This window comes from Harpia harpyja, chromosome 9 (assembly GCF_026419915.1).
Source record: "Harpia harpyja isolate bHarHar1 chromosome 9, bHarHar1 primary haplotype, whole genome shotgun sequence".
NCBI lineage: Eukaryota > Metazoa > Chordata > Aves > Accipitriformes > Accipitridae > Harpia > Harpia harpyja.
In genome coordinates this window covers 5,760,796-5,773,901 of record NC_068948.1, presented here as the reverse complement: position 1 = coordinate 5,773,901, position 13,106 = coordinate 5,760,796, and the positions used below count along the sequence as shown (strand labels likewise).

The 13,106-nt window shown below is 43.9% G+C and overlaps 1 protein-coding gene across 3 annotated transcripts in view; it reads left to right on the top strand.

Moving 5' to 3' along the window:
- The first annotated feature begins 1,490 nt into the window (after window positions 1-1,490).
- Window positions 1,491-13,106, top strand: part of GAN (gigaxonin) — a 30,086-nt gene continuing 18,470 nt past the window's right edge. For 2 of the 3 annotated variants that reach the window (XR_008236686.1, XM_052797276.1), the window contains exon 1: window positions 1,491-1,733. Coding sequence is in view for 1 of the 3 variants with exons in the window: in XM_052797276.1 (XP_052653236.1) it covers window positions 1,567-1,733 (167 nt within the window). In the remaining 2 variants the exon portion in view is untranslated. Of the gene's footprint in view, window positions 1,734-12,972; window positions 13,030-13,106 lie in introns of those variants that run through there. The other variant, XM_052797277.1, reaches the window with a different exon arrangement.

The following is a 13,106-nucleotide window of genomic DNA, read 5'->3' as shown; positions in this document are numbered from 1 at the left end:
AGCAAAGTACATCTTTCACCCGCAGTCAGGATGCAGAGTGCTCTCTGCTTTCATTACCCTCAAAGAGAGCTGGGGATGTGTCCTCTGGATCTATTGTTCTCTTCCTCATTCTACACTTTGACAGCCTGGATAATTATACCCAAGCCAGAAGAAGTGGCCTTGTAATATTTTTAAATGGGTATGTTATAACAATAAGTGATGCAAAGTTGCTGGTGTTTCATGCAGATTAGTATGTTTTTAGGCCGTCCATCATACCAGGATGAGAAACACATCCTCTGCTGCTTCTACAACTCTTGTTCAAAGCTGCACAACAAACCTAGAGCAGGGTACTCCTCTCTGTGAGCCCTCTCCAGTCAGAAAGCACTCAAGTGAGGGTTGAACTGTAAACGCTGGCTTAAATGGGGCTATTCACACTCTTGACAAGCAAGGACTTGGTGCAGTGTTTTGACTGCTGGGGTCTACATGTGCAGATGTCCCAGCTGAAACCTCCATCTGGAAAACAAAACAGCATTGTGTCTAGCTTGGAAAGCACAGTGTTGCCTTTGTAAAGTCATTCATTTCTCTTTCCTATGGGGACATTTCCAGAACCCTTTGTTCTATTTTTATCTAGTGGTAAAATGATTTGGAGACACCATCGAGCTGAACTAGGATGAATTACGAAATAAAATTTTAAGTTGTCCACGTCTCAAAGATAGGTATTTTTAAATGTGACGACTGACATCACTGATTCAAAGAAATGCAAATAATAAAAGCGCCACAGCTTACTAGATCAGGCCCTCAGAAAATTTTATTCTCCCAGTGGAGAAACAGAAAGCGTGATGTCCTTTTGGGTGTTTCACAGCCTAAGAAGTCCAAGGCTGCTTTTGACTGACGGAGCAGGGGCCGCGGCAAGCTACTGCGTTTGCCCGCTCCTGGCAGCACGGACTGAATTGTCGGTAAAGCAGATCACAGTTTTTGAAACACTTTCACTCGGTGCAAATAGAGTTTCACTACTTAAACTGGATGCTGTTAAAGACAGCAGCAGCAGATGGAATCAAGCCGTCTCTTCACGTGCAATTAAGCACGTTAAATATATGGCCTAAAACCTTGTGAACGGTCCTGAAGAAAATCTTTTTTGCCTGAAAAGGGCATTATTTCCAGCTGGCAGCTGCGGAAAGCGGCCCTATCGGAACGAGTCTCGCTGTATTTCATTCTCGTTCTCTTGCTTTTTCTCATGCCGACGCCTATCATTTTCCCCTCCAGCTCATGCGAGGGCAGTAAATAAATGAATAACCAAAAGGCTGGACTTAGCCACATTTTAAAGCCGGGGGGGGGGGGAGAGATGGTTTCGCAGGCGATGCGGAGTTCGGGGTCGCCGGGCCGGGCCGGGCCGGGCCGGTCGGGGTGAGTCAGGCCGCCGGCGGTGCCGGGGCAGCCGGGGCCGCCCCCGCTCCCGCCCCGCAGGGGGAGGCGGGCGGGCGGGGCGGCGCAGGGAGATGATGTCAGCGGCGGGCTGGCAGCCATGGTGTGAGGGCAGCGACTGAGGCGGCCGGCCCGGCGCGGCGCGGCTCGGCGGAGCCCGGCAGCATGTCGGGGCCGAGCGCCGTGTCCGACCCCCAGCACCCGGCGCGGCTGCTGCGGGCCCTCAGCTCCTTCCGCGAGGAGAGCCGCTTCTGCGACGCGCACCTGGTGCTGGAGGGGGAGGAGATCCCGGTGCAGAAGAACATCCTGGCGGCCGCCAGCCCCTACATCAGGTACGGCTGGGAGGGGGGGCCGAGGCCGAGGCCGGGCCCGCAGCACACAGCGCGGCGTGAGGCGGCCGGGGGTGGCCGTTGCGGGCCGTTACGGTTACGTAAGGAGCGGGCACGGCGGCTTCTCTTAAGGACGGAGGAGTGAGGGGAGGCCGGGGAGGGGGGAACGGGCCTGCGCTCCCCGCCGGGGCTGCGCGCCCGGCCCCGGAGTTTGCCCGGGCGGGTCCCTGCGGAGGAGCGGTCGCGTCCTCCGCATTAAAACTGCCGCTTTTGGGTTTGTTTTTTTTTTCGGGTTTGAAAGGCCGCTTAACCCGCTGGGGAGTGGGGTGGGGGGAAACCCGCCACCGAGCGCCTGGCGTAGGCGAGCGACCCAGAGAAACCCCCCAACGCGTACCGGCTGCGGGAGGGGGTCGCTGGGCCGCAGGGCAGCTGCGGTCCTCCGGCTGCACCGAGTCAGCACTTCAGGATCCTTTCTGGTTGGTTTGGTTTTTTTTTTCCCCCTTCTTAATGTCTTTTAGCAAGACAGGGCTCCAGGAGGTGGTTATGGATTCTGAAGTACGTCAGCTTTTAGATTAAAATAAAAAATCGTTTTTTCTCCCCACCTCCTGTTCCCTCGTGCCCGTACAGTACCCGAGAACAGAACTCGGAAATTGCCAGAGGTGTCAAAGCCCGGCCGAGCCGGGAGAGCCGCCCGCTCCTGGCAGCGGGTGCCAGCAGCATGTGCAGTCACAACTGTACCGTTGGACGGTGAGCGCTGGGGAGGACCCGCTGCGTTAGCACAGTCATGGTTTCGGAGGTGGCCCGGCAAACAGTTTATCCTGGACCGTGTTTTCGGTGAAACCCATTTCATGAAAGGTCCTGCTGCAGCCACTGACAGCGGTTTGAACTTTTCCGTCACACGAGGCCGATGACATCAAGTGAAAAGAATATACCCGCCATAAGTTTTTTATAGTACACATCTGCGCATCATAGAGGGCAAACGAAACGTACAAGCAGTTAATTCCAAAGGGTTTTTATTTTTAAGTCCTGTCATTCGCCGGTAATAAAGACGTTAGTTTTGTCTTTGTAAAGTGGGAGCAGACCTTTCAGTATCACTTAAACACAGGATTACCGTAAGTCTGTAGCAGACTTTTTGTAATGGTCGGGCATTCCTTCTAGTTGTAGCTTCCTGGGAAATTGTCATAAAATCTGCATCTTTGCACTGGGTGGGGATGGGGAGTCTGTGTGCTACTCTCCAAAAAAATGCAACCTGCTTCAGTGTTGTATTGTCTGCTTTTAGGCAACATGGTATTTTGGGTGACCATTGCAGTACAACTTCGACGTTCTCAAGTACACAAATAAACTAAAAATAAATAGAGTATGAACTTGGTGATTAACTTTTAAATGGGTGTTGATTGTGGACAGACTTAAAGAAACAGTTTTCCGCACCGGTTGAGCTAGCAGAGCTGAGATACGAAATGAAATAAAATTCACAGAGAAGGAAGATCAGCAAGAATTTGCAAAGAAGACACCACGGAGCCTATGTACTAATAATAATGTTTTTCACTGCTTGTCTTGAGAAGCAGTTTTGGAAGACTGTGGTGAAAGACAAATCAAAGACGTGAAATTGAAATGAGCCATTGATCCAATACTCTTCAAAACGCCTGAATGCTTTTTAGGTTGTTGGTCATCATATTTTAGATGACCGAATGACATATCTGAAATTAAGGTTCAGAAGGGTTGCTCTAGGTGGGAAGAGGTCATATTCTTGGGAAAACTGCTGTTCTACTGTAACAGCAAGATGAGTTTACAGGAAACATCCAATTTTTTATGGTGAAAAAGACTGCTTAATTAAAAGATATTGTAAATTTTTCTGTGGAGAAGCACCCTTTCACAGAATTTCATCTTTAAGCATTGCATTTTGTTAATCTCTGAGAAATGTACTGGGGAAACATGAGTTAAGCGTGTGTGAGGAGTAAGAGTGCCAGACAGAACTACATGAGCAACAAAACTTGTAGTCATTAGAGTTGTGGTTTTTTTAAACTCAAAATTGTTCAGGTTCAAATCCCATGAAGGAACTCATTAACTATGTGTGAAAGTAGGTTACATGCATTAATATATAAATATGATTAAGTTTGTTGGGTTTTGGGTGGTTTTTTTTTTTTTAAGCTTACTCATCTTTTCTCCTCGGGCTTGCAAGATGTAAAGAACCAAAATACATGTACCTAGTTCTTGTATGGCACATTAAGAAACACATTTATATTGCTTGCCTTTGCAGAGCCTAATTTTTACCTGCTGCATATCTCTCTTCTTTTCATCACTCCAGGATCTGTCTCTTAGTCCAGCTGGTCTTCACATTGGGTAGAATTGGTCAGGTAGGTTGCCAGTGTTGGAGCATTACGTTTCCCGCCAAAAGTAACATTTCAGCGGCTCTCTTTGGAGATAATCTCCAGCCTGTACCTAGTCTATGGAAGTCCCATTTATTTTGAGTGTTGGTTTTTCAAATAAAATGATCGGCTTAGGTTTCTATATAAAGAGTTACTGCAGGAGACTCAATGCTTTTATGTCCTTGTATTTTAAGGGTAGGTGATTCCAAAGTGTGCTCCGGTACCAGAGGTTGTTACGGTCTCCAAATGCCAATTGATTTCGGTTGCTCTCATTTGAAAAATTCCAGTATAAAGCTCAGAAAAATCCATTAATTAATTTCAGAAGTAAAACTTGGAAGAAAAATGAGTGGATACGTGAAACAGACTTAGCAGTGAAGCAGTGGAAGTATGAGTTGGCGTGGTGTTTTCTGTATCTGGCTGTGTCATTATGTATTGTGGCTGTGGGCAAGTCGGTGGGCGAGTTCAGAAGCTGTGTAGGGTTTGCATGAATGCTTAGTTTAGGGTGTGAGTAGGAAAATAAGTAGGCATGGACTTTCTGAGGGGGTGGTTGGGTGTGAGCAGAGTCTGTGTGTGCTGAAGGATTTGTGCAGCCACAGAGAGAGGAGCGTTACCTGTTTTTTAGTTTTGCATGGAAGCTGTTTGGCTGACTGGTTATGAGCAGGACACTTGTAAATTATAGTGATGTGGCTTCCCTCTAGTTAGTTGGCAACTGGATTATCCATGCAGCTCAAAAATGGCAGCTTCAGCGGGCAGAGGACAAAAGACGTGAAGGGCACGCAGAAACACACGGAAGTGTTACTGGTGTCGCGGGTCCCATCTGCCTTTCTTGCCCGTAGGCTAGCTTCTGCAAGTACAGAAAAAAAAATAAATGCCTGTTTCACGAATAAATTTCAGTCTGTGGGACCAGTAAGACTTCTAATTTTTGCGGTAGTTTGATTCTTGAGGTCTTGCCTCAACTTCTTAATGCCAAGTTGCTTGTAGCTCGCTGAGAGCAGTGAGGTCTGGGGTGGTTGTGTGAATTCCTACAGAATTGCCGTATATGTACAGGTTTATGTAATCCCTCTGTGTGCCCCTGGAGCAAATCCTGTCTTTTACAAAACACAGAAGTCTTCCTGCATATCTCTAACATCTTGTGGTATGTTCCTGAGCCTGAGAAAAGGAGGATTCCTTAGGAAGACACTGCCATAGGACAGAGCGTGGTTTGGCTCAAAGTGATGTTGCTGTGCATCCCAGAGAAGTTAAATTCGAGCCAGGTTAGCTCTTGGTTTTCTCTTCGGTAACAAATCAGCCAGAAGCCTGCACTTTTTTTTTTAGCACTTTTTGTCCTGGTAATTGCCCTAATGTAGGTACAATTCTATTGGCCTGGTTTATTTTATTTAGTTTGTGGGCCTAGTGTAAATTATGGTGGCATAAGAGTGCTCTTGCCAGAATAAACCATGCTTGCACTAGTAAGTTTGGTGTAAGTTGTAGCATATATCCGCAGACCTTTTAGAGGATAGATTTGGTCCAAGTATTCCTGGTATCCTCAGCAGTAGCAGCAGATGTTCTCATCTGAACAGACCTGTCACTGTCTGGCATGAGTTGTTCCTGGCCAGCTGAAACTTGCAACTCTTAATATTTGGCTAGTTTACTGTCTGCTTGCCTGTATCGCAGGGAGCATGTGGGAACTACCTTAACAAAGAGGATATTTAAGCTCAAATTCTTAGATGAACTTAATATTGTTACACAGGGATTGTGCCGCTGTATTAGAAATTAAATTAAGACATTCTTGTTATCTCAACAAGTTTTGTCTTTGGTTTTCACGCATCTGCGTGAACAGATTACAGATAGGTGTGTGTACTCTATACTGTTCCCCAAGGCTTTTCTAACTTAGTAATGGACCAGTAACCATATTTTCATCTTTTTCCAGATGAGCATAATATAGCTAAACAAAAATAAAAATGTAAAATTAAACTCGCGTTATTTTCCGTTTACTTGTATTTACAAGCTGTAAATGGATTTTGGTCAGAAATAACCTGACACTATTTGCATCTTCTCACTTGCGCTGTTCAACATTCTGACATCCCTAAAACATTGCAGGCCTTGTAAGAGCCTTGCACAGCCACAGAAACATAACCTCTCTGCCAGTGCCAAAACAGACTTCCATGGAGATGTGGTGGGATGTGTCCCCCATCACTGAACTCCTGTCCTTTCCTCTGTGTGCTGGCACTTGGAGCATTTGGAGTTGTCGTGAAAGCGTGAGAAGGCAGTCTGCTGAGACATTGTCCTTGTGTAAGTGTGTCTGTGAGCATCCCTAAGTGCTGGTGCAAAAAGTGGGACGGGACGTCCGTTCTGCAGCGCACTGAAAAGGTGTGTCTTGACAGTTTTCGTTACACTCGTTAAACAATAAATACTGTAGAGAAGGCGAGGTGGAAGCCAACGTGTGCCAGTAGCTTCTGCTGCTTATTTCCTGATAGCTGTTTGTTTTTTACTGACATTTATAGAGACCTTTTATAGTGTTTTAAAACTTTTTTCTGTTTGGGACTAGTACTGAAGTCATGAATACAAGCCATTGCTGAAGCTGGGAGGTACTTGGTTGTCAGGACTCTGTGCTCTCAAGTTCTGGTTTAGCCAAATCACGCTGTGCTTGTGCCAGGGCTTGTTCCCTCTTCACTGGGCGTGCAGGGCAGCGTTGTGGTAACAGCTCTATCAAGGAGGGCTCTGAAGCCGCGTCGTCTTCGAGGTTTCTTACGAGAAGTTTGTTTCTGGCAGTCTCCTGGGAACTTTACAGGATGCCCTGGCAGTAGGAAGTCAGGAACAAATCAGGCCAGAATTTGCTTCCAGACTTTTAAGGCTGTTTTTTAAATTGGCTAAGGTTTTGTTTTGGTTTTGTTTTTTAAAAAAATGAAACTAAAATGTCACCTGTGATGTTTTAGTGATAACTGAGTTGTAAAGTCTCTGTAACTTTGAGAAGCGATAAATCAAAATAGTTGCCTTGTCCAGAAACTCTCTACCTGGCATAACTCAGAAGTGCCTGAAGGCATGTTATGTTAGGATAAGTAGTTGAGGGGCAACAATGATAAAGGTATGTTGAAAGCTTATGGTTTAAAAAGGGATTTAAAAATCACTATACCAGGCTTGAGTGGGGAGTTGTTAATTGTATTCCTGCTCCAACAAGCCCCTGAAGATGGCCTGAAGCGAGGAAGCAATAAGGCTCTTATCCAGCTCAAAATAGTAAGAAAGTACAGTTGGGCTGCTCCTACACGTCAGGCAAAGGGAGAACTGGAAATCAGAGCATCTTGTTTACGCAGGAGAGCTTGAGATGAAATTTCTTCTCCTTTCTTTGTATCTGAAGACGTGTGGTTCATCTGGGTGCCTGATGTAAGAGGCGAGTTGGGGTGGAAGGAGGTGTGGCAGGATGGAGCTGCTTGGGATGTCTGGGTAATTTATACTCTGTAGGTTGCCTTTACACCTGTATTAATTGCCTTGTTTGGCAAAACTTTTTATTGAAAGAACCTGTTTTATTAATAATTTTTCTTCCATGCTTTAAAATGTATTTTGTGGCTGGAACGGGGCTGCTCTGAAGGTGCTCATGTGTCTGGGGAAAGATCTGGTGTTGATGAGTCTGGACTTCTTGATTTGTGTCTTGGTTTTTGGTTTTTTTTTTTCTTTGAACCTGTTTTGTTTGCATTGGTCTCAGCTGCAGTTACTAAAGGAACTTCTTCCTCGTGTGGACCGACAAATACGAAAAGTAACTAATGGTTTTAAAGAATTTGTTTCTTCACTGGCTGTTCAGACTTCTTATTTCATATATTGTACAAAGCTTTCTCTCTGTCCTGGTACTGAGTACCAGTGTAGCGTTACCTATACATAGGGGAGTCTCCAGTCTCATATTTGTCTCCTGTATTGTATCTATGCTGCTGTTTAATATTTCCAAGAAAACAAAAAAAAATCACTGGTATGGACAGTTCCGAAATTGCTTGTTGCCTATCGAGGAAATACGTTCTTAATACCATGTGGTTAGTGGCTGCTTTATGTCCTCAGGCATGTTGGTTGTTGGTTTACATCTCCTGAAAGACTTTAAGCTGCCTAGTACAGCTGTTGTTATTGTTTATGGACATGGTTAGTACTCTGAATTGCAGACTCTTGGCTCTTCCTTCTTGTGCTGGTGAAATCCACGCTCCTGGTTCCTTTTTCCTCTTGGCTGTGCCATCGCTTTCTGTGATAGTCTTGCAGATCTCCATTTTCCAGCTCCTGGCATGTCCGGAGTTCTGGTGCCTCTCTCGGTTGGATTCCCAAAGAAACACAACGCTTGCCACATCTTCCAGCAGTCCCACGATACTACTGGTGCGCTTGTAATCCTGTCCATTTGACTTCATACTTACCAGCAATTATCAAAATCTTTTCTGACTCCGATGCTTATTTCTCCCATGTGCTATCACGATAAGTGAGGTAGAAAAACCTGATTAAACCAAGTTTTCTCAGGAGGTTCGTTGGTGTTTTCCAAATAATGATTTTAGTAAGTCACAGGAATGTTTGGATTATTAGAGACAGGCTACACAGCATTGCATTTCTTAAATGTATTTAATGGTAAGTTTAACAGCATGGTATGGTACTGTACTTGTTCCTTCTAAAAAAGCATTTTTAACAAGTTTAAGAGCAGATTTAATTTGAAAGAAGATGTATTTTCAAGTAAGATACAGTTCATTTCTTGGTTTAAAACTGTATTCCAGAAATGTCTTCCTTTGCTTTTCCAAGGAAGTCCTAGTTCCAGAAATCTACCTAATAGGTGTAACACTGCTGTTTAGCAGAAGGCTAAATTTTCAACGGATGTGGGCTGGAAATCTCATGAATTGTCTATTTAGTGAGTGAACTTGAGTGTCATGTGTAGCACAAAAATGGCATAAGTATGATACAGATTTAGTTACTTAAGGAGATGCTTGGATGAGTGTTCCATGCCAGCTAGCCTGCTGCCCATAGAGGAACAGGGATTAGGTATTTTTTTCCCAGCTTTTAAAGACAAAGAAAGAAAAAAAGTCCAAAGCACCTTTCTAAATCCAATGGCAGGTATTTCTAATACAGGAAGGTACTAAATAGATCTGTGCTTCATGTGGGAAGAGCTGAACAGCCGGCTGCTGAACCAGCTCTACTTGACTACCTTCATAGATCAGGCTGAGCTCTGCTTCATGCTGCCTACAAGGTGCATGGCACGAACCATTGGTGCCCAGCAGCCAGCTCATCTGCATTGCTTGTGTTTGACTTGTTTGTAAGCTCAGCTGGTATGGTTGGTTGGTTTTGAAGTTGGCTAAAAAACCCTCCAAAGTAAAATGAAATGGCAGGTACTTACTGCTGCTGAGAAGCTCCAAGGGTCCATTCTTGGGGACTGTGTTCATCAAGTGTGTGTTCCGTCTACTTAGGGCTAACTCGCATGTTTAGGCAAGACATGCTGGTTAAGGGTAGATTTCCAATTTAGATTACGATCTAGCTCTGGATGAGCTCAGTGTAGTCAGTAACTTCAGATTTTCAGAGTAAACAAGCTCTTCATTGAGCGAAGCCTTTGAGCCTTGTACGTGTCCCCTGCGCTGCTGCTGAAGGAATTGCTTTGTTCTCTTTCTTATGGGGGGGGGCAGAAAGCCTTACATTTTTGCCTGACTTGAACTTTCCAACAGATGAAAAAATTAAGTTATTCCTAGTTGTTGTTTCTCTTAAACCAAGGAAAGCAACTTCTGCAGGTTTTTGTGCTGAGCTGTTAGGTGGACTACTTTGCCTTGAGACCTGAAGTTGCAGTTACAGATAATCGTAAGAAGAGAGACGTACGAGAGGCATAGCCAAAATCCTCTGAGAGCTGGCACCCTTTGCAGGGTGTGGTGATGACTGTCTTTTATGTGTGGTGCTAAAGGCCAGGGTGCGACCTCAAAGAAAACCTTCTGATTTGGTTGTAAAATATCCTTTTGGAGGATGGCAGTGGGTGGAGTGAACTGCTGCATCATGTTTTTGTGTCTGACCGGTTTAATAATGTGACTATTAAGGTTTTTTGCATGCAGAAAGACCAGTCTTCATGGGAGAAAATGTTGCAGGGATGAAGGCAGACAAATGAAAAAACTTCACCATTAAAATGGTCAGTCCTAAGTAGGACTTAATTAGATTTAACATGGAAAGCTTGTATTTGAAAGACTCAAACCTACATAAGGAAGCCCAGATCAGGAGAAGACTAAATTGACCTTATGCTTTTGCATCAAAAGCAGAATTTTCAAGTTTTCTCCTTACTGGTGCAAAATCTCAAAGTACTTGCTTGTCGTTTTTGGGACTGAGTCATCCTTGTGAGCGTGTTTTAGGTTTGGTGCATGTCTTTGCTGGAAACGTTTGTTGGAGGTGTAACTTCATTTTAAAATGCTAATGCTCTCTGGAGAAGGCCAAAACACTGGTGCAGGTAAAGGATATATCATCAAACCCCAATTTTATTACTCTCTGGTTTGGAAAGATGGCTTTGCTACTCTAATACTAAGGTTTGCTAGTGTGGCAATATTGGCAAAGCTTGTGTAGGCTAGCCCTTATGGTTAATCTGGAGCAAAGTCATTAATTTGGAAAGACACCTCCTTTCAAAAAGACAAGTGTTTCCCTCGTCTCCTGCAGTTTGGTTCCTGACAGCCTGCTGTGGCTGTGTAAGTAGGTCAGCAAACTGCGTTGTTTGCAGTGTGATGACGTGAGAGCAGGTAAAAGTTTTGTGTTGCAAAGCGTCAAAACCAAAGCATCTGTCTTCTGTTTCCCAGATTTTTCGACTGTTGTTCACTGTAAATATCGTAAACCTGCTTGAGGTGAATGTGGTCTAGAGCATTCTCATTTACAAAGGTGCGTTCTTGGCAGACAGATGTTTTCTTTACCTGTTTAGGTGCCAATATACCAGCAGTCTAAGGATTAAAGCATTCCAAGAGTTATGCTGCTGTTCTCCTTATAATTTATGTCACTATTGTAGAAACACATCAGTTATCTTTTCATAACAGTTTATAAATAAGGCAAAGGTTTTTAAAGATAAAAATATTCCCACAGAATTATGTCTGACTCAGGAAAGCAAGTGATACTGGTGACGGCTGAATTCTTTGTTTTGGTTTTCATTTTGTTTGTTGTTTTGTTTGGTTGGGATTTCAAAATTACTGTTCCCCCTCCTGTAAACTGTCAACTGTAAAAGGTAGGAAAACCAAGTTTTCAGACACATGGACCCTTTCTCAATGTGCTTCTCATGCATCTTAACTGTTCCACAACGGTGCTCTCACAGGGACTTGGCTGTAACGTTGGAAGTATGACTATGTGTTTTTCTTTGTTTCGCTCTTTTAAAATGAGAGGTAAGTTGGAAGACCCATCTTGATTTTAACAAGAACTATGGACAGTCTCAAATTTATCTGTTGGTTTGGGGTTTTTTTTGTTTTGTTTTTTTTTAATTATTTGAATCTGGTTTATGCCATTAGATGTGAATTGTGACTCCTAGCAATATCAACGTTTGTTCTTAAGCCCTTATTTTCATTTTAACAATATACCTTGCTTATATTGTTGCTTACCTATACAGAAGAGGTATGGAAATTTTTTTCCTCATTCTGCCTTCTGTAGTGTCATTTGAGATGACTCACTAGGATTTATATTCCTTAAGTGATGTGGAAGAGCAGATTCTAAATTTGTCACACAGACACACGGCATCTAAACACAACATAAACCCAGTTGTTCTTATGCCACTATCTCAAGGTGTAGTATGCGCCAAGCAATTTTCTTGATGAGGTACGAGAGGTTGGGGTGGATGTTACACATTTGTGGAACACTATTTATGTTACTGGAAGCAATTTCAACTTACAGTGATGATCATCTTAATTAAAAAATGCAAAACATTGTTTTAAAACGTGTGGAGTCAAGCTGCTCAAAATTAAATTAGTTAAGAAAACAGGACGAAGAAGTTGCCTTGTTTTGTTTCCCCCAGCTCTGTATGTGTCTCAGCTGTGCTCCGCTCCCAGCTAATGGGTTTTCTGGTTGGCTGTGGGGGTTTTATTTCCTTCTACATCTTGATGTTCTGGCCTTTCATCTGAATTAAGGAAGACTGAGGCAGCCTTTTCTGCTGTGGTTTGGCAGCTTAGGGTGCTTTTAAAGTAATTAGAAATGTTGTCCGGAGTAGGAAGTTCTCACATGCATGTGTTAGAAGCAGCCATGCTGCAGCTGGGCACATCTCTGCACCTTGGGTTGCTGATTGCCACTTCCAGCTTTCAGCCACACAAATCGTGGGCTGAATAAATTGCCATGGGGAAGAGCATGGTGGAAAGCATCCTCCTTCCTGGGAATCTGACAGATTGGAAAACCTCTGCTTAAGCATAGCTAGAAACGTCTTTTTTTCTCTAAAGTGAAATTTGGTAGAGGACCAGGGTTAAATGTTTCACTGCGTGCTGTCCGCTCTGTCTTTCTGAACTGGGAACAAACATGTTTTGAAATTTTCTCATTCTGTCTGTTGCATATGTTATGATGACAGGGATGCCCAGACCTCAGTTTGCTAGCGAGGTGTGGGCGCGGGTAAGAGCTGATGCTGGGTGATGCAAGAGGAGGCATGGCTCCTTGCCTTCCACTTACATACCTCCTACTTTTTTCTCCTCCTTCAGCTTGCTTTCCACATTAGACTCACAGTTTTCTATCTTAAACTTTTCCAGCTCCAAACCTGGTTATACTATGTCCTTGCATAATTTTTTTTCCTCCCCCCTTCCCAACAGCCAGTAGCTGTCCTGCTTGACGTGATACACAAGTACCTCCAGCTGCCGTTTGGGAATGGTTCTCGTGTCATAGCTCGGAAATCTTTGTACCAAAATAAATAACCTAGTAGTTTATTAACGAACAAATCAAAGTTGTGTGACAGATGGATAACTACAGCTTCTCAGGACAGATGCTAGGAACAAAGCTTAGTCTGAACTGGGATGCATTTGCATAAGGTGAATGTTTGCCTACATACAAGTATCTATAACTTTGAAATGAATTGATTTGTTCTCAAGGTTATTTTTCTGCTTTG